This window comes from Taudactylus pleione, unplaced genomic scaffold, assembly GCF_031769625.1.
Source record: "Taudactylus pleione unplaced genomic scaffold, aTauple2 ptg000043l, whole genome shotgun sequence".
NCBI classification, from domain to species: domain Eukaryota; kingdom Metazoa; phylum Chordata; class Amphibia; order Anura; family Myobatrachidae; genus Taudactylus; species Taudactylus pleione.
The window spans coordinates 3,685,840-3,713,105 of record NW_028284445.1 but is presented as its reverse complement, the minus strand read 5'-3'; the positions used below and the strand labels follow the sequence as shown (position 1 = coordinate 3,713,105).

The following is a 27,266-nucleotide window of genomic DNA, read 5'->3' as shown; positions in this document are numbered from 1 at the left end:
AAGTTTCTACATCCAAAAGACGCGATGTAGGCGAAAAGTCTGGCAGGCAGAACTTTATCGCGGACGCAAAACTAATTGAATACCGCCCTATGTCGAAATATAAATGCCATTTGAACTTAAATATCTCTGTTATTCATGGTCAGGACACCGACTTTTGGATCCACCATTATATAATTCTGATTGACGACAAAAACATAGCTAAGCCATCAAAGCCGCTCTATCTAAGTTACGTCCAGCCAGAATGATAGCTAAATAAGAACACATCTGAACATATTATAATATAAATTGATGGTTTCCTTTGTCAGTGTTAGTGTTAAAACAATAACGTGCCAGGAGAAAAGCAAAGTTTATTGGGCATTATAATATTCGGTGCAGCAAGGAAATTATTTTACTAAATTGTTGTTATTACTCTTTTGTTATATTTTATTTATAGTTGAACAATGCTAGATAGAGTACAATTTAAAATAATAGAGCAACCTTCAGTTTACACAGTCTTGTAACACAATTCATAATATGTTGTTAACAACATTTCCACTTTTCTGCTTACTACTAAAGGAAATAAATGTGAATCAGATTTCACCCAAATAATGATATAAAGCGGCCAGTGGTAGTGGGCAGAGGAGAAATTTTACAGGTGGGGGCAGTCGCACATCGCCGCTAATTTAATTGCTCCCTGAGCCTTGCTGGAGCTAAAACTTCAAGAACTGGACTTTGTGTCTTTTAAGACCGACAAGTCATAGGAGGAATTGTATCAAACCTCGGAGAGAGATAAGTACCAACTAATGAGCTTCTAACTGTAATTTTACAGGCTGTGATTGAAAAATGACAGAAACTGATTGGCTAGTACTTTATCTCTCTCTACTTTATCTCTCTCTTGCCCATGTTAAATATTGTGTATCAACTAGAGCAAATGTACAGTAGTCCCACTGCACAAAAGTTGAAGCAAGGAAAAGGCAAGTAACTACCAACCAGTGAGCCTTACATCAGTAGTAGGGAAAGCAATGGAATCACTAGTAAAAGAAAGAGTTGTGCAACATCTCAACAATTTACAGGATCTCAAACAGCATGGGTTTACTAGGGGCAGATCATCCCAAACAAATCTTATTGACTTTTTTGACTGGCTGACTAAAGTAATAGAACAAGGGGTGGCGTAGATGTAGATTATCTAGACTTTAGTAAAGATTTTGACACTGTCCCGCATCGCAGACTGATAAATAAACTTGAAAACTTGGGACTGGATTCTAAGATGGTTAACTGGATATGAACTTATTTGCAGAATAGGAAATAGAGAGTTGTAGTAAACGGAGTGCTGTCTCAGGAGAGAAATATTACCAGTGGAGTACCCCAAGGATGTGTACTTGGACCAGTGCTTTTTAATATCTATGTTGGTGACATTGCAAATGGTATTAAATGGAAACTATGCCTTTTTGCAGATGACACAAAAATATGCAACAGGGTAGATGCACCTGGAGGGGTAAGACAAATGATGGAGATCTAAGTAGACTAGAGGAATGGTCAAGAAAATGGCAACTACAGTTAATGCTAAAAAATGCAAAATCATGCACTTGGGTCTCAAGAACCCAAAAGCGAAATATCTTATTAAGGGAACTCTATGGAAATTACAGATGAGGAAAGGGATCTAGGAGTCACTATTTCAGGTTACTGAAAGGCAGGTAAGCATTGTAACAAAGCAATGAGAAAGGCAAGTCAGGTGCTTGGTTGCATAGGGAGAGGAATCAGTAGCAGGAAGAGAGAAGTAATAATGCCCCTGTATACTGTAGGTCACTGGTACGGCCTCATATAGAATACTGTGTTCAGTTCTCTTGGCCACATCTCTAGAAGGATAAAAATACATTAGAGACTGTACAAAGAAGGGCAACTAAAATGGTGCATGGCCTACATCACAGAACTTACCGGGAAAGACTAAAAGATCTTAATATGTATAGTTTGGAGCAGAGAAGGGAAAGAGGGGAAATGATAGAAACTTTCAAATATATCATGGGTTTTAGCAAGGTACAGGAGGGAAACATTCTTCAAATAAGAGAAGTATTAGAACATAAGGACATGCACTGAAACTGGTGGGAGGTAGATTCAAAGGAACTTTGAGGAAAAATTACTTCACAGAAAGGGTAGTAGATAAGTGTAATAGCCTCCCATCAGAGGTGGTATAGTAGATCAATTTAGACATGCTTGGGCTAGGCATAAAAATATCCTTACAAAGAATTGAGAATCACATAGGGTTGAGGTTACCAAAAGGTAAAGGGCAGACTAGATGGGCCAAGTGGTTCTTATCTGCGGTCACATTCTATGTTTCTATGTTAACCAAGATGCAGATATTAATGTTGATACAGTATAGATATCCAGCCACTAGTGTACAGCGCCAAGTAAATCTACCCTGATTATCAGTAGGTCCAGTCACTTAGAGTTTACTCTATTCTCTGCACTTAGTTTTTGGAAAAAAAGTGTTTTAGGTCATTGTCTGCTCAGATTTCATTGTGAACATGATGTACTTTTGGAGATTATTACTTATTTAACATTGAGTGCTGCTTTCAATGCATGTTTTATTGATAATGAAACTGGTGTTTGTATGTTCTTTCTGATGAATTATTTGAGTATTATATTATATTTATGTATGTATATTTTACGTGTGTCTGTTTCGCCTGTTGTTAAGTATACAAGTACACTAGCACTCTATAGCCATTATTTTGGTCCCCCCAAAGCCAAATGAGGTCAGGAAGAGTCCCTGGCAATTCATTTCGAGTATGTTTGCAATATTTTTCAAGGGATAAAAAATATTTTTTTAAGACTGTACTGTATTATATTTATTTACTGTTATTCAGCTGATCTGTCTATCCTCAGTAGGGCGTGTTTTACATTCCTCAGGTTCTGCCAGTAAGTATGTTACTCGGTGACAGGTGGTAATAGAAACTTTAGGGGATCTGCTATGGTGCACCAGGCTAAATGCTACATGCTGTTATGTAACTATAAATTTTATGCTGAGTTTTAATTTGGAAACATACAAACTCTTTAGTAATCACAGCTGTTTGTTGCATGCTAAAACATTTCACATTCTATTTTTAATATTAAGAGGACAGCATGAAAATTCTGACAAAATTCCAAAATGGAGAGAATACAGGTACTGTATATGTTTTTGAGATTTTTCTTTTCTGCTCAAATTGATCTTATTATATAAGAATAAGCTTGGAAATATACATTCATTATGTGTTATCATGATGTAATGTGCTATGTTATTCATTATGAGTTAAGATGAAGTAGTATAATTCTAATATTCTATACAGTATGTGTGCAACGTGCAGCTATGGGGCTGATGCAGAGTTCCCAAATTGCCTGACGTTCCCAAATTTCCTGCATTTAAAACAGGCATACTGTACTGTATATTTGCCTCAATGCAGAGTTGTATCTCCCTGCTTTATAAATGGATTTTTGCATAGAACACTCATAACCAGTGATGGCTCCTACCCTTGTTGACGAGGAGGGCTGCCCGCTCTACTGCAGTCCAAATGGTCGGCATTCTGAACTGTCAGTGTCACGCCGCCTACCAGGTCCATTGTGCATGCATAAAGGGTCTGGCAGACGCCAGGATCGGCACATGCCAGGATCAGCACATGCGTACAAACACCGGCAGACCAACCCATGCACACAAGCACTGGCTTCTAGGAACTGCAGCCTCTAGAAGCCAGATAGGGACACCAGAAAGGCAGGGGAGTGGCTTCTCACTAGAGTCAGTCTCTCTGTTAATTGCGGTCCAGACTGGTAGTCCCAGGGGGAGAAAATACCTTGCACTGGCAATGCCTGACCTGTGTGGGATTAGTAGATAGTGCTGCCCATGGGAAGTCACTGCCAGAGCACAGACTCCAACTCATTCACTGTAGGTGAAGGATTTTACTGGTGGGGCTACAGCCCCTAGGTACAGTAAAATCCACCACTGCTTATAACCTTTATCATACTTGTATTACAATTTATATATGAAATAAGAATACCCAATCTGGTACTTACGTGGAGAAGGCATTATTTTGTTTTTCACATCGGATGCCAGTGCAGTTATTATGTTCACGACCATCTGTATCGTAATTGAAGTATAATTGATTCAAACCGTTAGCAAATGCCAGTAGTACAAGACAGTATATAAAGAGAAACTTTAAAATGTCCAGAAGCATTCTCCCTAGAGATATCTGCAGAGGACCCAGGTGAGAGTTGGCTGTGAACAATGAGATTAGACGTAAGGAGCTAAAAATATTGGCTATAGCAAATAATGCTTCAGCGACCAGAGTAGGATGCCACATGTCCCAGTCGTGTCGATCAATTGACCCTGCACTGTACTGCAAAGAAAAGCAAAATACATATATAGGTTTTGTATGAAATCATGTAGAATTTCTTCTTAAAGGAGATCTATCATGGAAATTTAGCTGGAGACTGCTCATCTATAGTCTGCTTATTAGCCAATCAGGTTATCGGAATATCCCCAGTACCAGGTGATGAGTGTGCTGGTCTTGTGGGAGGCAGAGACCTGTGCAGTTATGTAGATATGATAATGAGGATGGTTCTGCACGTGACATGATCATGGAGACAAGTGGAGGTCATAGGCGTGTGCAGGTGCCGGCAAACCAGTACCGCAGTGAGGCTTCTCCCCTGTAGGGTCATGGACTACTCCCCTCCGGGATATTAACTTCTCGCCTGGGCAGCCCCCAGGTATGTTCCAGAGGGGTGGATGGGGATAGTCCATGACAAGCATAATATTGTCAATACTAATAATAATAATAATAATTATTCATATTATTCATTGTTTTAATTCATGATAGTTCTCATTTAAGCAAACACGGGATAATAAACTGGATTATGAAACAAACAAGATTAGTCTATAAATGTACCAAAAAATGTCTGCTACACATTATAAATCTATAATCCCACACTTTTAATTAATATACATCTTTCCATCATACAGTAGGATTTTATATAAAAGTAATGATGATATTGAAAGAGAAAATCACCCCAATTAATCCAATTAATCCAATTTTTATTTTCCTTTCCTTATATTTATTACATCCAGAGTCTCGTAAATAATTTTTCAAATCATCCCAATTATTTTTAGCCTGTAGGTTAAAAGCAGAAAGTTTTTTTCCCTGTAGAATTCAGACTATTATGTTCCAAATACATCATTATCGAAATGAGAATACCAGGCTTAATTTATAAATGAGCAAATGTAATAAACTCTGATTTGGAAAAAGTGCAGATTTTTCTGTGATTTAAACGGGTTAGATTTCACTTTAAAAAAAACAAAACAGATTTCCGCTGCAAAACTGCTGAAAATTTAGCACTTTAGACAAATCTCAGCTTACAACATTTATCCTCAGACAGTATGAGATCCAACTTGTAAATCTAAAAAACATATTTATTATAAGCATTATTTTTAACATTCATTTATATAGCACCAGCATAGTCCATTGCGCTTTAGAATTGGACAATTGATCTCATATTTTCAATTAATCTAAATGCTTTCATCATACTGTAGAATTTTCTGTAAAAGCAATGATGACATTGACAGGGAAATTTAGATAAAATATTCTAATCCAATTTTGATGCATTTCCTCATTTCTTCAAATACAGTAGTAAGAACACAATGGTCAGAGCCGTAACTAGACTATTTGGTGCCCTGTGCCAGAAAGAGCATTGGCGCACCCCTCATTTTTCAAAGGGACATAATGCACCCAAAAAAGGGCCATGGGGCCAGGAAAGAGATAGGAGAGGCCAGGAGATGCTGGGGATGAAATAAGAGGAAGCTACAAGCAAGAATGATAATAAACAGAAATTTGACAGGCCCAAACAGTGCCCCCTGACCTGTGGTGCCCTGTGCGATGGCACCGGCCGCACTACCCTAGCTACGGCCCTGACAATGGTCTACTGATTTGTATGGGGGGGGAGCAATCTGCATGTAAAGAAAAAAGTAAATATACCATGTAATATTAAATAATGGCCCTACTTGTCACCGATTACCCCACGTTCTCCTGCATACATTGGTAACGCTCTTCACTACTTGTTTTAACTTTCTCATTACATTCGGTAACCTGGAACCAAGCACAGCCAACATTCTTTTGATCTACAATTTATATATTCTATATGCTGTTTTCAGATGAGCAGCTCATTATATTGAAGTTCAAACTGTAGTTTGATGTCTTTGGTAGTGCACAGAATGTTGAGTTGGAAAACAAGTACAGAGACCAGGGTCGGATTATGAATTATAGGGGACTCTAGTTTGAAAAGTTGTGGGGCCCCTCTGGACTGCAGCTAATGAGAGTAACAGGTTCCATAAATACAGTAGGAACGTTATCCTTACAGAGGGCAGCTTATTACATATTGGGAAAATGTTGCTGTGTGGCCGTGGCTCCAGAATAATGTGGAACTTGGTTACCGCTGTACGCCATGAGGAGACGTCACCTGGGGTGCTGCCAGGGCAGTAAATTTATATTAGAATGAAATAGCAAAACAAGAAACAGTTCTGCTTTTGCTGGTGGTGTAGTTACCCACAGGTTATTTTTTAGATTTAGGTGGAGTATTCTTTAATCACCAATATGTGTATGATAACTTTATTATAACCATGCAAATTGGTCTGCCTAAGCCTAGTTTGTACATGATGTTAAACATTTGAATGAATTAACTTGATGAGTACATTTCTTCTTTTTAAATGCTGTTTCTATTCGGGATACGTTCGGCATTCTGATCACAGTACACCTCATTAGAAATGGAATGGACTGAAATGAAGTCCTTAACTTTTGAAGAATAAATGAATTCACTTTCACTATAGCTATGAAAGGTTGAATAATTATAGTATATGTACTGTACCTTTGAATATGCAACAATTTTCAATGAAATAGTCGCTAAATATAATGAATTCATTACAAAATCCATTAAGTTCCACCAGTCATGGATGTAATCTTGAAGTCCTCCATCCCACATCTGTTTTATCTCAGCCCATATGATACCTATTTTAAGTAAAGATATATATATATATATATTTTAAAATACAAATACATATATACAGTATATATATTATATATATATATATATTACGTATTATATATATATATATATGTAACACAACATAAAATAGGGAATTAATACATCAAATTATTCGAAGTATTGTCATAGTAAGAAAATATTGCTATTTAGAACATTATAAAAGAATATACAATTCCTTTGCCGATAAAAACAGGGTTTAGTGAATCTGATTTTTGCATTTAAATATTGTATTTGTATGTTGAACCAACTTGTGTTTTACAAATAAGATGTGCCACTGAGCTATTCCACTAATGAGCCCAGTGGAGTAATATATATTAAGTAATGTCACTAGGAAATAGATGTGGAGAACAAGATTCTTCATTCATACAATTACAAATAAAATTTTGTATATCGCACTTTCTCTGAAATAACGTAGACAATACTCATGCAGGAATTTATTTTGTAACTCTTTCCACCACCCCTGATCATTCTCATGTATACACACCCCTGACAGAACAAAGTTCAAGATACTGTATGTGGAATCAAGGCAGCCACGTTGCCCCTAACACACATGGTTTGGCAGAAGATAATCATGTTAAGGTAAGATAATAAAAATAATCAATAATAATAATCATCATCATCTATATAATAATTGTCTAAGGTTTGTCCTAACATTTATCTCTGCTAGGAAGACTGGACAGTCCCTATATTAGAATAGTAACCAGCTAGCCTACTGGAATGGGGTAAGTGTGGGAACGGGGTGGAGGAGTGGGGCTAGTCAGAGAGATAGAGTGGGGGTGAAATGGGTGGCAGGACATGTGAGGGGACTGGAGCATGGGCTGTACAGGATGGGTTGGGGGTGGTCCCTTTACTAATAATAATAATAATAATAATAAATGACTCTTCCTATCAAATGCCAGGCATACAGCTTGGGTAGGTAAACTGTGCTCATTTGGTGCGCAGATTATTTGACTACACATTATATCAGTTCTGTCTCCTACCTATCACAATGGCCTGATTCTAAGTTGAATGCATGTTTTGACAGTTGTACGGAAATGTTTAGGCAAATATTGCTACAAGCCCTTCCCTGGTGTACAGCTGTGCGTCTGACTGTGCGAGGACTGAGACGCCCACTATGAGCATTTTAGATTCTCCAAACCCGCTTGGTGCATTTTAGAAACTTCACCATCATAACTTGCATCAGCCCATGCTAGGTACAGATTCTCTGTGAGAGTTGGGCCTCCAATGTACACTAATGTGCACCTGAGCCTGCAACCACTTCTGTGACACACCCACAACACTACCAGTACACGTCCATAAAGTGGACCACCCACGAATGACCATTACATTTTCAATGACACTTAGACGCACGCGCAGTAGAAAATAAACTCAATCTGACATCGGCAATGCATCCAACTCAGAGAAAGGCCCATAAACTTTTTCTCACAAACCGTTAAAACAGTTAAAATTTGTGAAGGCAGTAGGAAATTACAAGGTAGTATTTAGGCATGTCATTGTACCAAGAACATAGTGAGCCATGGAGAACCTTTAATCAAGTCTTACCATTCAATAACTACCAACATAACCAATTTCAAATGTGACAAAATGTTATGCTCCTGATTTTCCAGTTGCAGTAACACATTATGTTTACATTTATGCAAAACATGCAAGAAGGGTCATGTTAGAACAGCACCAGGCAGTGCTCTCTGGTGCCCTTCTTAAGCAGTGCTCTCTGGTCATCCTCCTTCAGCAGTGTGCTGCTCAGGGCAGGCACATCTGCTCTCCCGGCTGGCTCCACCTCCATCTCTTCTCACTGACTGATGCTGGGAGGAGGCATGGCTGTGCTGAGCCTGCTGGGACATCTCTGGTTCATGGCCACTCCTCCTCCAAGTATCAGTCAGTGAGGGGAGACGGAGGCAGAGCCGACCAGGACAGATGAGCCTGCCCTGATGAAGGAGGATGACCATGGAGCTCAAGTGGTGAGAGCATAGCTGGCCTGGCAGTGTAGGTGCAGGGGGATGGCTGGGTCTCCAAGGCAGTCCTAGCCCTACAGCAGCTGCACCTGCTGCATCTACTGTAGCTATGCCTTTTCCTTTAGTGTGTGTGTGTGTGTTTTAGGGAATTTTTCAAGGAGGCATGGGTTGATGTGATATTACTACATATTCCATGTACAGCACTACATAGTACGAGCAGTGGTATGTAAATAAAGTAAAATAAATTATAAATAATATATGACATGAACAGTGTTTTCATATGTAGCCATAAACATTTATTATTTATTAATTTTTTGTGAATTACTAATAATGATGCTCACAAAAGATTAGACCACATTTAACCATTTATTTAGAGTTGTGGGAAATGGAAAAAAAATAGGCTAAAAAAACAACGTAAGAATATTTTTTTTCCCCAAACCATAACCCTCCCACAGTACATTGGTACTTCTATTTTTATAATCAGGTTAAGCAATAAAGAGATGACAGCAAATGAGGAAAACAAAAATAAAATAAAAAAATACCTTATTTTTCAGCAAAAAAGTATTACGGCAATAAATTGATTCTCGCGACATCGATTTATAATCATAATTTGCATATATCACGCAAGTGTACTCTGCGGAGCTGTAGAATGAAAGATTTTCAGTCATTCACATCAAACACACATAGACCTGGGCCAATTTAGCTAGAAACCAATTTCCCTATTAGAATATCTTCGGAGTATGGGAGGAAATTGGAGCACAAATAGGAAACCAACATTAAGCAACAGATAACATTTTCGGTTTGAACCGGAGCCAAAGCCTCCATATTATATTCAAAGGAAGAGGTTCTCAATTATGTCCTCACCCAAAAAGCACATTTTAAAAAACTTCAAAGAGAAATACATTTAAAAATAAGTAACATGGCCTAGATCATTTAGTACACCTAATAATAGGACAAAGTGCTTAGGTCTGACACATATACTGTACACCAGTAATCACAAAATAATAAATTAAGTATAGGAGGAGATTCACTTAATTGTAGGGTTCTTTTGGGACCTTGATGGCTAATATACTGTATCGCAGGATTTCCGGGCAACGAAATCTCACTTGCTTTAGCTCCCACCCCATAGACGTGCAAGCAAATACATTTTCCATATTATAATGGTCACAGATGCAGATTGCGCAAACTTCAGACAGAACCTTGAGCTGAATTGAATCAACTGTTTAGTGTCTTTTACTTGACATGACATTTGGTGGCTGATTCACTGACTATATAATATTAATATTCATTTGCACTCCGATTAATTAGCATATTTTCATATTAAAACTTATTTAAAATCTACTTATTATTTATTTGTATTACACAATACTAAACAAATGCAACAAGTGGCACAGTAAAAAACAAAATAAAGAAAAGGTAATATGGGTTATAGATACTGTATACAGTGTAATTTATAAATTTGGTTAAAAATACCTATAGTAAACATGTACTATATGTTTGAAATATTTATTTGTAAAGTTAAGTACAGGTTGAGTCTCCCATATCCAATAATTCCGATATACGGAATTTTTTGAGCACAACTTAGTTAGTGACACCTTTGCTTTCAGATGGTTCAATGTACACAAACTTTGCTTAATGCACAAAATTATTACAAATATTGTATAACATTGCCCTAAGGCTGTGTGTAAATGAAACGGGATGTAGTCGGCATCCCGGCATGCAAGATGCCGACGGTCTGAATATCAGAACCGAAATCCCGACAGGTCGGGATCCCGGCACCAGTATCCCGACCGCCGGAATCCTGAAGGTAAGTATCGGGGTGACAGGGGAAGGTTAGGGTGTGAGGTTAGGGTTAGGCACTAGGGGGCAGGTTAGGCACCGAGGAGGGGTTTCAGGTTTAGGGTGCAGGGAGGCGGTGGTTAGGCTTAGGCACTAGGGGGGAGGTTAGGGTTAGGCACCGAAGAGGGAGGGTAAGAGTTAGGCTAGGGGTTGGAAAAACACTTACCTGTCTTCCCTATGGGTGTTGGGATTCTGGCTGTCGGGATACTGCTGTCGGTATTCTGACCATCGGCATCCCGACAGCCGGGATTTCATACCCAGCCCTATTAAACATAAATGCATTATGTGTTTAGACTTGGGTCTCATTCTCTAGAAATCCCATTACGGTATGCAAATATTTCAAAATATAGAAAAAAAAACCTGATATCCAAAATATTTCAAACTGGTCCCAAGCATTTTGGGTATGGGGGACTCAACCAGTATACATTTTGATATTCTTCTTCTGCATTTAATGTATTTACCCATTATGAAATACAGTATCTTTCTACATTTTGTTTTTGCATTGTTTTAGTCTTCAGTGTAACACAAACATATTTATTCTGACATTTCCCATATGTTTACTTAACACTGTCACAGCTTCTTAGGCCGTTAATTTTTGAGGTGCCATGGGGTCTATTTACTAAGCTTTGTTAGGAGATAAAGTGAACGGTGATAAGGTACCAGCCAATCAGCTCCTGTCATGTCACAGGCTGTGTTTGAAAAATGGCACTTAGGAGCTGATTGGCTGGTACCTTATCACCGTTTACTTTATCTCCTAACAAAGCTTAGTAAATAGTACCCTATACATCATAGAATTTAAGTTCGTATATGTCATGCATTGCTGCATGAGGATGTTTTTTTAATATTATGCCATTCAGATATTTAATAATTTGATTTTGCAATAAAATATATCTTATTGCTACAAAAGCAAGTAAATATGTCTCTAATCACTCTTACGATATGCCATCTGTGTTGCTAGGGTAATGGATGAGCTATTAAACATTTTATAAAGAGGATATTGAAAAAGCTAACATCAATTATTCATACCTGGTATATTTTCTTCTTGGCATCTCTTAAGATTTAGATTTGAGTGTCATAAAACCATATTAATAATTGACATTTTTAAAAGTCTGATTATCATTCTCTGTATGTAATGAATGATTAAAAAAAACAATTGTCTGAATATTCGACTAGCCAATAACATGTATTTAATTAATGTAGGTACTCAAAAAACATTCTGAGCCACAGGTAATAGCAGAAGCTATTTTGTAAATCAAATTAAAACACTGTAGGAATTTAAAATGTCAGTGGAAGATTACATGGAATAACCAATGATTTCTGCATAAGAATGTAATCATTTTATTTTAATTCTTCCAATTTTAATTATTTCTTCCAAGTGTGTATGAATTTATTATAGTTTGTTTTTTATTCTAGATACTTAATAATTTCTCTGTATGTTTATAACAATTATTTCTACCTGCACATACTATATGCTGTACTTTCAAACCAAACAGAAATAAGCAATAATAATTCTGTGACGCACGCTATGGCCATGTTGGATGTAGTTGAGCAATTTTTTTCTTACTGCACATGCATCTAAGTCACACTACGCATGCATACCGATTATGGGCCTGATTCTCAACAAATCGCAACTGCGATTACGCACGCAGTTCAACAGCAACAGTACGCTAATCCATCGCGATCGCTATTCCCTCGCAGCACTACACAAGGATGCCCACTTTACTTAGCACACATACGCATGGTTTAGCAAGACTGCGAAACCATCGGTACAATCGAGTACCATCGCAGCCTCATGCACACTTGCACAAGGTCAGACCTTACTCAGAAATTGCTAACTTCACCCCACGCAATGAGTCCTCAGACTGTGTACGGCATCTCAGTCGCTAATTTATGCACGCCCCTGCAACGGTGTCCGAACGCACTGGCACGCCTGCGTTCCACCGACCACCCCCGCATCACCACCCACAAACAGCACTTCCTGTCAATCACTCTGCGATGGGTCTGAGTAGTGACTGCAATCGCAATCCCCATCGCAGTGGCGATGCATGAGGAATGTGCAGTAAGCAACAATCGGCCGATTGCATGCGTAATTTCAGTTGCCAACGGTAGTGAATCAGGCCCTATGTTCGTAAAGAGGCACAAATGCGATTTCAGAGGCACGCATGCAGGTGTGGGCAAATTCGAGAGGCGTGCCCACCCCCCAAAAAAGTAAAGAACAATTTTTTTAAGCTGCGCCATGTACTCGGCACGGTTAGGCGGCTCCATGTGAGGTGGAGAGACCATCTTTGGTCTGACCATTACCGATGGCCACGCCTGTATAGCAGCGTAGAATCAGCGGCACAGCGGGCAGTGAGCAGCAGCAGTCTCTGCGCTCTCACTGCCCAATGTCATTATCTAGCACAGGTTAGATAATGAAAACCAATGGCTCATTTGAACTGGTATCGGAAAGGAAAGGGCGTCCTGACAGGTGACCTGAAGTGAATGCAAAAAAAGTCAGTTTCATGGACATGTTGTGGGAGTGTCATGGGCATATTATGGGAGTGTCATGGGCATGTTATGGGAGTCTCATGGGCATGTTATGGGAGTCTCATGGGCATGTTATGGGAGTGTCATGAGCATGTTATGGGAGTGTCATGGGCATATTATGGGAGTGTCATGGGCATATTATGGGAGTGTCATGGGCATGTTATGGGAGTCTCATGGGCATGTTATGGGAGTCTCATGGGCATGTTATGGGAGTGTCATGGGTGTGTTATGGGAGTGTCATAGGCATATTATGGGAGTGTCATGGGCATGTTATGGGAGTGTCATGGGCATGTTATGGGAGTGTCATGCGTGTGTTATGGGAGTGTCATGGGCATATTATTGGAGTCTCATGGGCATGTTATGGGAGTGTCATGGGTGTGTTATGAGAGTGTCATGGGAATGTCATGGGCATATTATGGGAGTGTCATGGGCATGTTATGAGAGTGTCATGGGTGTGTTATGGGAGTGTCATGGGCTTGTTATGGGAGTGTCATGGGTGTGTTATGAGAGTGTCATGGGAATGTCATGGGTGTGTTATGGGAGTGTTATGGGCATGTTATGGGAGTGCCATGGGCATGTTATGGGAGTGTCATGGGCATGTTATGGGAGTGTCATGGGCGTGTTATGGGAGTGTTATGGGCTTGTTATGGGAGTGTCATGGGCGTGTTATGGGAGTGTCATGGGCTTGTTATGGGAGTGTCATGGGTGTGTTATGAGAGTGTCATGGGAATGTCATGGGTGTGTTATGGGAGTGTTATGGGCATGTTATGGGAGTGTCATGGGTGTGTTATGAGAGTGTCATGGGAATGTCATGGGTGTGTTATGGGAGTGTTATGGGCATGTTATGGGAGTGCCATGGGCATGTTATGGGAGTGTCATGGGCATGTTATGAGAGTGTCATGGATGTGTTATGGGAGTGTCATGGGCTTGTTATGGGAGTGTCATGGGTGTGTTATGGAAGTGTCATGGGCGTGTTATGGGAGTGTCATGGGCGTGTTATGGGAGTGTCATGGACACTGCACCAGCCATAGTGCATAATGAGTGTAGATAATCATCACAATGATGTGCCCATGGTGGAGTGTTTAAGTCCACCGGTGGATTTCCACTGTCCATGGACGAAAGTGGGCATCTCAGGCGTTCACAACTCAGGTGTTCGCTGAAACTATCATTTGCTTATTATTGCAGCTGTGAATCCGAAGGAAATTGCAGCCATGCATGCAGTAGTGTTCACCTCTGAGTCAAGTCCGGTGTCACCAGCCAAGCCTGTCAGTGACTAATGCTGTATGCAGCTTCTGTATAGGGATCCCCACACTCTTCGTTCCACAACCAGAACACTCTATGAGGGGATTGTTGGGTTGACAGAGGGAAACCCTAGTTTTTATTCATGTAAATCTTTCAAAAAGCTAAAATGCTACTCATCATAATTAAGTTAGTGGCGAATGGTGTCCGCGTTATGCCGCCGCCGCTTTGCGATATAATTAAAGCATACATTGTTCCCCCCTAAATCATGTATCTTTATGTGGAAGCATTTACGCATTCTACACATGTGTTGTTTGATGCACATGCATCCATGTCTAAATGAACTGTAAAGTCTGCACAAGACTCATTGATTATGGAAATAACCTTTTATACAGTACAGTACCTTGGAAAAATGACATGTGGACATGAGAAATGTAGTACCTTCTTTTTGCCTAAAGATGTCACTGCAGGAATTGTAGGAGTGAGTATGTAAGAAATCATTCTACAGTATTTTTATGTTAGGTTTTCAGGCATAAGCAGTTGAAAAGCGCATTAAGAGTAGATAGGTGAGAACCAGTCCTTAGAGTTTACTGATTCAATAAAACTAGGCTTCAAACATTAGTGTGTGAGATGATAAACAAGAACCATGTCAGAAAAAGTATAAGATGAAAAAAATGTCTTTGCTATCCATGAGTATAAACTTATACCGCAATGCAACAATACTTTCCTTTTTAAGCCTCTTCACATAACATTCATCATGAGTTCCTCTATATATACTTTTTTATCAGGCATGTCAAAATAAAATAGGTGAAAGTTAGATGCGAAACTGCAGCAGTCAGCAGACATTTTTATTATATTCTAATCCAAATCTTTAAATGGTCAGAGTTAGACTTAAAGCTTTCCTACCTAATGCTTATAAGAATCACAGCGTGTGACTCATACAGCCCCAACTGTGAAGACCGTCTACTAAAGCAAAGTCACTATCATAACCTTTCCAGAGATCATACATGATCATACAGCACAGTCAGGACAAATTACTGAGTGCAGCATTCAATACATTAATTACATAAAAAAAAAATGCCCACAGGACTGTCCTTATGTGCCTCCAGCACTGGCTGGGAACTCTATATCTCTATACTCTTTAATTACTTTAACATCTGATAAAACTTGCTGAACTTATTTAATGTCGATGGTGAGAATATTAAATATATAAAAAATAATTACTTGTAGTTTATATTATATGTAATAAAATGGAGTTATAAATGAAATGATTGTGTAAAGAATGAACATCCAGACCATTCATAATACATTAGTCTGTCATGGACATGCTTTGTGCTATTTTTAAGGGCAAGACATTTACTTTATCCTTACAGTATGTACGGTCTCAGACATGTAGTCATATTGTCGACAATGTTATATTGTTTTAAATATCAGCATTCGGCATGTCGACAACTTCTTAATATTGACATTGGGCCTGTTTTTGTACCTACAGTATTATTAACCTCAAAACATTCATTTCCAGTATTTTCCAGTCAATTTTGACCACTTCACAGCTCACAATACTGTTTTCATCCAGGTTAAGCCAAAAGGTTGCACCGAGCAACAGTAGCTGGCTGACTAAGCTATGCGACAGCAGTGGGCGGCACAAACACGTGGCAGTTCAACTTCCAACTTCGCACATCCAGGAAACAGTGGCACTGCAGTGGCAGTTTAATAAACCTTACAATGCAATAGAATGTTTAATTAATCAGAGGCCTGAGGGCAGTACAAGGAAGTGGAGGTGGAGCATGTAGTGGAAGAGATATTGAGTGATTGATTGTTTTTTTTTATAGCAGTAATAAAAAAGGATTAAAGCATAGATGTGGAAAATGCAAGCACCCAAATTGGATGAAAGTGGTGTATTAATTAATTGATTGATTCATTGATTAATAATAATTATAATTGATTGATTAAAATTAAATTTAAGGCCATAAAAGATTACATTATCAATAGCCAAGTATTCCTCAAAAGGGTTGAAAGAGAAGCCAAGAAAATGAATAGTTACACTGCAGAGAAGCGCTCCAAATTATTATTGCCAGTTATTTATATCGCGTACACATATTCCACAGCGCTTTACAGAATATTTGCCCATTCATATCAGTCCCTGCCCCAGTGGAGCTTACAATCTATGTTCCCTATCACATGCGCACATACATACACACAGGTCAACTTGTGTTGGGAGCCAATTAGCCTGCCAGTATACTTTTAGAGTGTGGGAGGAAACCGGAGTACCCGGAGGAAACCGACGCAAGAACAGGGAGAATATACAAACTCCATACAGGTAGGGCCGTGGTGGGAATCAAACCCACGACATCAGTACTGTGAGGCAGTAATGCTAACCATTACACCATCTGTGCTGCCCACAAATCACTGTAACACCCCTTTACCTGGGTCTTCTAGGTAATGGGCTGTATTTAAAGATTTTCTCCTTGCAATACTTTTCACCTAGTGGTTCTCTTAATTTCAGTGCCTCCACCAGAATCTTAACACGAAGTGCTCTTCACACGTAGTGCTCTTCAGGACCACCAGGGGGATATTCGGGCAACCCCCTGCCCAACACTACTTAGGTCGTCATTCAGCACGCTAGTGCACTGCTGAACGCAGATTCCCAATGATCGGGAGTCTGAGCAAGCGCCTGACCCGTTCTGCGCATGTGCAGAATGGGTCTGCGATCCCAGACTCATTCTGGGATCCGTGATTGACAGTCTGCTGCCGCTTGTGGGTAGGGAGGAGGCGGCGACGGCCACTGTTTCCCGAAATGGAGGTGTGTCGCCACCGTTGGGGGAGGGAAGAAGCCAGGATCTCAGTTGGCTGACCACGATATCCTGGCTTCTTCCTCTCATCTGTGGCGTCCCTCTGCGTGACCCCATGGGTCACCTTAGCCGGCTGATGTTCCACAGATTATCCGATGCTGCAATGGACAACACAGCACAGATAAGTAATGCAGCAGGAGGCGTGATATCTCCTTTGCATTGATATATCTGCACAGACAGAATTGCAAAGCTGCTTGTGAGCAGCTATGCAATTCTGTCCAAAGCTGAATCAGGCCCTTAGACCACAAACATCACAGGAATTTATCACAGATATGTCGCGAAAGCCACCCTGGCACATTTATTAACAGGTTTTGGATCGCTATTGCTTGTGCTTTTATATCAAAAGTACTTTGTAAATAAACAAATATAACCATATACAAAATAGGCATAGAAAAGTAAATTGTACAGTCAGTTGTGTAACTAAACATCTAAAGGGCATATAAGGCATTAATCAAAAACAAATTAGCCTATCATATACAGTACTAACACATATTAGGAGGCTAACCTTCTGGCCATACTACCCCTCCTAATTGGTCAACACACCCCTGTATTACATTTATGAGGTGCACCAGAGAATCTGAGAGATAATACACAAAACAAAAATAATTTTGATTTTGATAACAGTAAAACAAATGAAAAAAACTGCCCACCACCTGCAACACACTGTGCAGATATTAAGGTGGTGGTCCTTGACCTACTGACCATTAGTGTTCGAAAACACTTCAGTATCACGACCAGGATGATTAGAACACACACATTTTTTTTGATTTTGATAAAAGTGAACCAAATAAAAAACTGACCACCAACTGCAACACACTTAGATCACAATGCGGGGAAACACAGCGCTTTTTTATGTATGAGAGCAAACGCACTGGGGAACAGATACACAAATAATAGAAGAAAATATTTTTTCTCTACTTTTTTTTGATTCGCAGCTCAGCTCACACTGCGGGGCTTTGAAGGAATTTTATATGTACGTGAACAAACGCTCTGGGGTACAGTGCACAGAACAGTACAAAAAATAGAACAATATATAATATATATTTTTTTTCAATTCACAGCTCAGCTCACACTACAGGGATTCAAAGGGCTGTTATATATACATGAACTAACGCACTGGGGTACAGTGCACACAGGTTGTACAAACTTATTTCTTTTTTCCTCTTTATAAACTTTAAAAAAAAAAACTTTTTTCCCAACTGACACTGCGGAGTCACACTACTTATATGTGAAAGCAGTGAGGTATGGCTTGCGGAATCAGTGTAGTACCACTGTGTGACATGATATGGTCGATATCCCGATGGCAGGGATTCCGGCGCTTAGAATGCCGGCCCCAGATTCCCGGCGACGGAGTCCCATCCGGTGGAATCATGAAGGTAAGTAGCAGGCTTAGGGGGAGGGTTAGCATTAGGATTAGGGGTTAGAGTTAGGCACTAAGGGGGTGGATTAGGGTGCGGGTAGGGGGAGGTTAGGTTTAGGAATGAGGGGGGGGGGTTAAGTTCAGGCACCAGGGAAGGAGGGTTAGGGTAGGGAGAGGGTTCAGGATCCCTACCAACAGGTGTTGAGGTGTTGATATCCTAACCCTGTCGGATGCCAGCGTCGGGATTCTGGCCTGTGGTATCCCGAGCACTGGCATCCCGTACCCATCTCTTGCGTGACAGAATAATTAGACTAAGGTCAACTAATTAGACAGCACAACCACTTGTGGATGGACACAGCACAGCCACTTGTGGATGGACACAGCACAGTCACTTGTGGATGGAAACAGCACAGCCACTTGTGGATGGACACAGCACAGCCACTTGTGGATGGACACAGCACAGTCACTTGTGGATGGACACAGCACAGTCACTTGTGGATGGAAACAGCACAGCCACTTGTGGATGGACACTGCACAGCCACTTGTGGATGGACACAGCACAGCCACTTGATGGACACTGCACAGCCACTTGTGGATGGACACAGCAGAGCATAGCACAGCATACAGCAGCATGACTGGAGTCAATTGGTGCTCAAATCACCGCAGGAGGGTCTTATAAAGAATCCAAACCCCGCGAGTCAGAGCTTGGATTTTCTCAGAAACCTGGAAGTTCGGGGGGGGGGGACTCGGAGTTCCTAAAATCCAAACTGCACAACTCACATGGCAAGAAGCCACATAACAGGGAAGCTCCACCGAGTGCACATTTAAGCTCATTTACATTTTTCTAGCAAACACTTCTATACTTGCATGGATAAGTTTCGGCATTCTCCTGCACCAGGGAAATCATAGCTTAATAGAAGTAAAAGAACAAACAATGAAACAATATTTGAAAGGTGGTGGGAAAGAGAACACAAATAGACTGCTTTAAACATAAAATTCATCTTTTGTCTACATTGTCTTATGAGGAGATGGACCAAACAATAAACCACGCAAGCTCTAACTCCAGCACAAATAGTAACCTTACAGCTACAGAGTATGAGCTGAATGATCAGCTACTGTAGCACAAACATAGTATAAGCATTGTCATGCTCAGATGTTTGAACTATAATCAAGTCCATGCTATGAGCTACAGTACATTTTAAACAGCATCCTTTGGGGAGGAGAGAAATTTCTTCTGAAGATATGAAAGCCAGAAAGGAGTTTTCATGTATTCATAAAAGAAAATTTCAAGAGTTGCAAAAGTGCCCTTATAGACAAACTAAGGATCTTTGCAAACACAGATATAATGATTTCTACACCATTAGTTGAGCCCAAGCTTTGTTAACTGACAATTACAGTAAAGATTTCTAAGCAAATGTGAAGACTGAAATGTATGGTACTAAAGGGGCTAGAGCAGTCCCATCTAGCCTGGTACTCTTGTTTCAAGGGTATGAATTCTTGATCCCATTGCAGATCATCTGTGAAACTGAGACACAACAAGCTTCTCCTGAAATATATGGACACGAAAGACTAAAGATTTACATACTGTAATGAGGTTTGTATTTCTAACACTTGTGACACTTGTGACTGTGCTACTGGACAACATTCTGTCATGTTTTATACTTTGTATTGTCATAATTATATCTTTGTGAGCCCAAGGAGTTACTTTCATCAACGCTTAATTTCTACAAAAGCAGGTGAAAATGAAAATGTTTACCTACTTTTTCAGAAATTAAGGATCATGGCTATTCATTATGAAGGTTAAGCAAGTGATATCATCATGGGCAGCACAGACGGTGTAATGGTTAGCATTACTGCCTCACAGCGCTGAGGTCATGGGTTCGATTCCCACCACGGTCCTACCTGTGTGGAGTTTGTATATTCTGCCTGTGCTTGCGTGAGTTTCCTCTGGGTACTCCGGTCTCCTCCCACAATCCAAAAATACACTGGTAGGTTAATTGGCTCCCAACACAATTAACCTTAGTGTGCATGTGATAGGGAACATAGATTGTAAGCTCCACTGGGGCAGGGACTGATGTGAATGGGCAAATTCTCTCTGTAAAGCACTACGGAATATGTGTGTGCTATATAAATAACTGGTAATAAATAAATAAAATAATTATCACTTTTTTTTTTTCAACCTGGATCTGTCACGCTGTTTTTGGAGCTTGACTGCGGGAGCATTCGCCTTCTTTAGATGGTGATGCCTAACCCCGGCTCCCCCCACCCCTCACCCCCGTGCTCCTTCCCTATGGGACGGAGTCCCGGGTTGTGAAGAGGGATCCTTTTAGATCCCCGCACCCTTATCCAGTCAGTCTCGGCAGTGCTAACTTTCACTGCTTCAGATCAGCTGTCTCCAAACTGGAGCAATGTTGAATTGCTCCAGTGAACTTGTATCCACCGCCACTACTTGCAAGTTGGATACTCAATTATCGGGGGGCCGTCCAGCCCCCGATAATTAACATAATAAATGGACCCCCTAGTCTCAAAGCTTTGATGTTATTGTACTTTAAATTCTAGAAAAATAATTTGTGGGGAAGGCATAGTAGTTTGGCTGCTTTGCTAGAATTGTATCTTTTATATTATTTTTCTTATGTTTGCTTTTTTGATTTATTTATATCTTGTGCTATTGAGGATAATGGGGCCCGTACATCAGCAATCAATTGGGGCAATTCAGATTATTGTCTAAAAAAATAGACAATGTAACAGGTTTCACCAATCACAAATACTGACTAAAAAGTGATCGTAATCAGTGCCGTATTTTGTCCAACATGCTGGAGTCCGACGATCAATCAGTGTTGTAGATTGCTAGTGTATGGTACCAATAAGCCATTTTGTAGACTGTTATTAGTAAAATGATGAGCCTTTCTAAATTTGCAGATCCGTTTTTTGGTGAAAATGATCTGCAAATTACTGGTACATATCAGCAATGTATGTGTGCATATTGGTGGATTAAAGAATCGTTAAAACAGAGGGAAAATGCTAAATCGATTAGTCTTTTTTGTGATTATTGATGTATGGGCCCAATTACTCTTGATAATCAGTAATCATTATCTATATTTTAATAAGATTGTGCAATATATTCTTTATGTAAATACAGGAAGAAGCCAGGGTATGCATTAAAATAACAATGTCTCAAGATCTTCAGATAATAACAAAACAAACTACGTATCCCTATTAGGAAAGGATCACAGTTGGATACAGAGGTGTTGAAATATGATAACCACATGATTAAAAAAAAGGGAAAAATATACATAGAAAAACAAAAACTTAATTAAAATAACACACCACACATCTGTCAATCACATATGCTATGGATGAATCCAATGTAATTAGTCCTGAGAGTCTATTCTGAAATTTCAAGAAATGCAGATATGTTGGTAGCACAGTAAAGGGAAAATATATGGGTGACGTAACTTCTGCTATCCCTTATGTGTCTCTAGGGCAGTGATTAGAGGATGAGCAAATCACATCCACGTCATTAGGACTAGGGAGAGTGGTATAATATGCACAGTGCCCTCAACCCAGTGAGTACTTATGACATCTTACTGTATTCACATATATGACTTTTCACTCACAAGGAGAACCAACAAAGATCTATGGGCCCGATTATTATGTGGACGATATATCACAGCTGTAGGGAAGTGGCTGTGCAATACCCTTCAACTAACATGCAAATGAAGCAGAAGGTGTCTGTAGGAAATAAACCCCTCCTGCATGCATGTGCGATCCAAGTGCAGTGTCCATAGCAGCTGCTTCAGATCACTATCGTGACTTAATCAGCCTGGCCGTCAGAACCCCTCTGCCAGGTCCAGGATGTCTGCATCCAATGAGGAGGACCCTGGACTTGGCAAACCTACGCGCCCCCTTTTTATACAAAGGTCCTAAATGCTGCCCCCACAAACACCGCAGCATGACTGACTGGTGGTGACTGTGAGGGATCATGCAGGACCTGCTCTGCGCGTGCACAGACCCTCAACAATCAGATATGTATGTAAACCATTGGGTTTACGTACATATCTGAATTAGGCCCCAAATTCTGTACCAAGCTTTCTTGCTTTTTCATCTTTTATTATTCTGTATAAATAAATACTATGTATCCTAGCAATACAATACAGTTTAGAAAATATTTTTTCTTTGTGTTTCGTTGTGCAATATACTGCCTCACTTGTAATCGTTATGCCATTTACTATTTTGGCTAAGCTTTACCAACTTGCTGATAGAAACATAATTTTGGGTGGGAATTTCAATATTGTTTCCTCTCCAGGGGGTATATTTACTAAAGGTTACTCGAGGTTAATCGATTTTAACAGATTTAAAATCGATAAAAATCAAAATCGCTCAACATCGGTGTTAAGTTTCTGAAGCTAAATCACACATTTACTAATACTTAAAATGAATAAAATAAAACTTTGTCTGTTAGTAAATGTGTGATTTAGTCCCTGAAACATAACATCAATGTTGATTTATTTTAATCGATTTTAAATCAATCAAAAACGATAAAAATCGACCTTTAGTAAATATACCCCCAGGTCTTGAGAGAAAACCTACAGCTTTTAGTAACATTAAAGAAACAATAAAAGTGACTAATATTCCCAAGCAAATACAGCATGGAACATATCCTGAGATACAGTACTTGAGCATCTTCTGCACATGATCCAATGTCAAGCAAACATTTTTGGTCTTACATGTTTATAACAATACCTGAAGTGAGTAGAATCGGTCTGCCCCAACAGTCCCACTGTAACTAATCATGCTTAAGCCTTTTGATGTTAATGAGACAGTGCCAAGTTTTAATAGGGAAGATTTATAGATTCCTATTGTTCAATCCTTTCAATGGATTTTAGAAAACATCTGGCACAGTTATTTGATAAATAATCAAAAACATTTGGTTTATCCTATTATTTTTTTGCCAGCTGCCAAGGATTCTCCAGAAGAGGATAAATGATACATAATGTTAATAACTACAATAAAACTTGTAAAGCAGCCAATATAAAAAGGACAAAAAGAATCAACTGAAACCTACACAAACAAGGTCTTGTCCGTAACTAAAGAAGTTAAAACCAAAGAACTTGATGTTTGAGGAAATAATTTCCCAGTGGACATCAAATTGTTATGTATCTTTCAATACCAATTTTTATAGACATGGCAATAAAACAGGTAAAATACTCCCTAATTTCTTAAGAGGACAAAGATAACACTCCAACATAGTGGCACTTTGGGATAAACAGGGTCAGTACAGGTAGTGGAAAAATTGGAAACACCTGAATACATGAGGGGCACCAAACAATTGGAACGCAATATCTCCAATACAGGAGTAATGAATGATAACATGCAGGAGATGAATGATAACATACAGGAGATGTCCAGTGGTGAACTAAGACAAAAGACAATGAAACCACATACCAGATGGACTGCTTGATATCTAGTCACACATGAAGGCTTCTTCCATAGATCCTGAATACATGATGTATTAGCTGATTACTTAACTGTTTATGTGGCTACACCCAGGTAAGGTGGTAGAACATACAGTACATGCTTCTTCAATACCCATAAGCTCACAAAGTGAGTGGCCATATTTAACCTCAGGGACAATTACAGTAGCACATGGAAGTGTAGTATTCTTTCAAAAGATGATTTATTTAATCCATTATAAAGATCCATACACCAATATTAAAAATCCTCTATGGTTTATCTTATTCTGGTAAAAGTTCAGGGTTATAAATCCTCATAGGTGCTGATTCTGAGGAGAGTGCAAAGTGACTGTCATTGCAGGCAGCTGCGTAACCCATATGTACTATGATATATGCTAATAGGAATATCTGTTCCACTAAAGCGGGGGCTTGTACGTGTGCAAGCAGGAAGCTGTACCACCCATTGAGTTTATACTAGCTGCTTCAACAAACATCATTGGTATATGAACTTTCACCATCCCCATGCTAGGTGCAAGAGTCACAGTATGTCATAAATTGGCTTCCCCTCCACAACACTCCCATGAAATTCCCACAAGTTAGGATAGCTACATGAGATCGCATTGCCACCACCCAGTTCCCACCCCCAAAATGCTCTATTTCACAGAAAGACCAATCCGGCCAAGTTCTGTCTGATTTAGAATAAGAAGGGCATACCTAAATATGCATAAGAATCTCGCCATTTGCTTGGTGCTAAGACATCCATCCGACTCAGAATCTGGCCTCTAATGTGAATTTTTTTATTGCAAAAAAATTGCCACTCTAAAAAAGGAACCAAGATTCAGAGCAAGATGATCTTAATATCAAACTAGAAACCAGATACAGGATAACAGCAACCTCTATGCGTTTCTCCAGGGGACATCTTCTGGGGAGTTATGTGTTTATTATGCAAATACACATCCTAGAATAGCCATGGTCATGTATAAAGTTTCTGGACTGCCCTGGTTACCTACACTGTGTAGACAAAAGTAATTGGACACCCCCATGCAAGCGAAATACATACCATGCATACCATTGCACATGAGTTCCAAATGGCCACTAATGTGGCAGTTTTGACAAGAACACTTTGTAGGGAAGCCCAGGCACTTGCAGCTCTATGCCAACAACAAATGTTTTTATCAGGATGAAAATGCCACCTGTTATGTTTCCAGGGCAACGTTGGACTAGTACACAGAAAATTTGTTAACCCAGTTTTATTGGCCATCTCAGTGTCCAGATCTTAACTCTATTAAGAACCCCTGGGATGAAATGGATCGACGGGTGCGTTCTAGGCCGACTCAACTTTCTTCAGTGTCACAGTTGGTCACTGTACATAAGGTGGTATGGCAAAACATACTGCTGTCCAGGAATTTGCGGACAGTTTACCAAGAAGGGTGTCTGCAGTAATCACTGCCCGTGGTGGACCTACAAATTACTGACATCAATAAAATATTGTTGATCTACTTGCTGTTAGTCTCCAATCACTTTTGTCTACATAGTGTATTATTTAGCTGTAAAAGATGACCTTAGTTACTTTGAAAAATGGATATATGTTGGGGAGCGCTTGGCAGAAACTTCATTGACCACCAAACAGATGAACTAGATACTGTTTCATGAGCAACAGTGTATATGGTGATGTGAACATGGAACACAAAGGCAAAAAAATTATAATCACTGGAAAGGTGGGTACCCACTTGCCGATTAAAATGAGCGATTGAACGATAATGATATCGTTCAATCGCTCATTAATCGGGCATGAAACTGTCGGAAACGACCAGCGACGCACGCTCCCACTGGTCGTTTCCGACATCAATCATCGCCTGAACATGCTGGTCGAACTGCCATTAACGACAGATTGACCATGTTCAAGGATGAGGGAGGGTGCCTGCACTGAACGATAGGCACTGCAGGGGAAGAGGGACAACTGTACGATTACAATGTTGTAATCGTTCTGCCGTTCCACTATCTACTAGTGGATACGTACCTTAACAGTGACCAGTATTAAGTTACTTAGATCATTTTTATCCCATAAAGGTGATTTAAAAAAAAAAACTTTTCAAGAGCTACCTTGTTAAACATTAACAATTTTAATCTGACTGTATTTATTTCTCCAAATTACTGGAACATTTTAATTCCACTTTTATAAAGGTCTCACTATATTTAAGATATTTACTAAGGGCCTGATTCAGACCCACTCGCGAGAGGGTTGATGTTTGGCCACTGCGCATGCGCACTCCGGAGCAGGCTCTGACATGCGCATGTGCGAAACCCGGCTAGCGACGGACACTCCGTCGCTACGGGTCTCGCACCAAAGCGGGGCAGCTGTCGATTTTGATTGACAGCTTGCCCCGTTTTGGAGGCGGGCAGGGGGGGTGGCTGGCCAAACGGAGGCGTTCCCGAAGGAATGCCTGCTATTTGGGGGCGGGCCCACTGACATCACGAGTGATGTCAATGGGTGAGCTTCCGGCTCTAATAGAGCCGAAAGCTCACTGGGGCTTGCGGGAACAAGACCCTACCACAAGGGTCTCGTCGCAAACCCCGATGGTCGCGAGGGTCGAGACCATCGCGACCATCACCTGGCCGCTCGCAATAGCTGTGGGTGGTCACCCACAGCTAAGCGAGCAGCCAGGAGGCCGCACACAAAAAAAAAAACGCCCTGATTCAGAGTGAGCGCTCTTTCAGAGCGTCTGGCTCTGAATCAGGCCCTAAGATCCTTGCTGACAGGCTGGAGTTGATTTGACCTCTTATCAATAAAGATCAAACCTGCTACATTCAGGGAAAGAGTTCAGCTTTGAATATCAGAAAGATTCTAGCTGTAATAATGCACATTCCCAGGTAACAGTTTTCAATTTAATCCTGAAAAATCCTTTGATCTCACATAACGCAAACACTTTTTTGAATCCCTTCTCAAATCTGTCTCTGATACATTTGTTAACATTTTAGTCACCATTTATTCTACTGCTATGACTATGCT

At 40.0% G+C, this 27,266-nt stretch overlaps 1 protein-coding gene across 1 annotated transcript in view; it reads right to left on the bottom strand.

Moving 5' to 3' along the window:
- The window catches only part of TRPC4 (transient receptor potential cation channel subfamily C member 4), a 273,246-nt gene that overhangs the window by 19,175 nt on the left and 226,805 nt on the right, over positions 1–27,266 (bottom strand). The window contains exons 5-6 of the mRNA XM_088460139.1: positions 6,859–6,998; positions 4,018–4,340 (exon numbers count right to left, since the gene is read on the bottom strand). Coding sequence (XP_088316265.1) covers positions 4,018–4,340; positions 6,859–6,998 — 463 coding nt within the window. The remainder of the gene's footprint in view (positions 1–4,017; positions 4,341–6,858; positions 6,999–27,266) is intronic.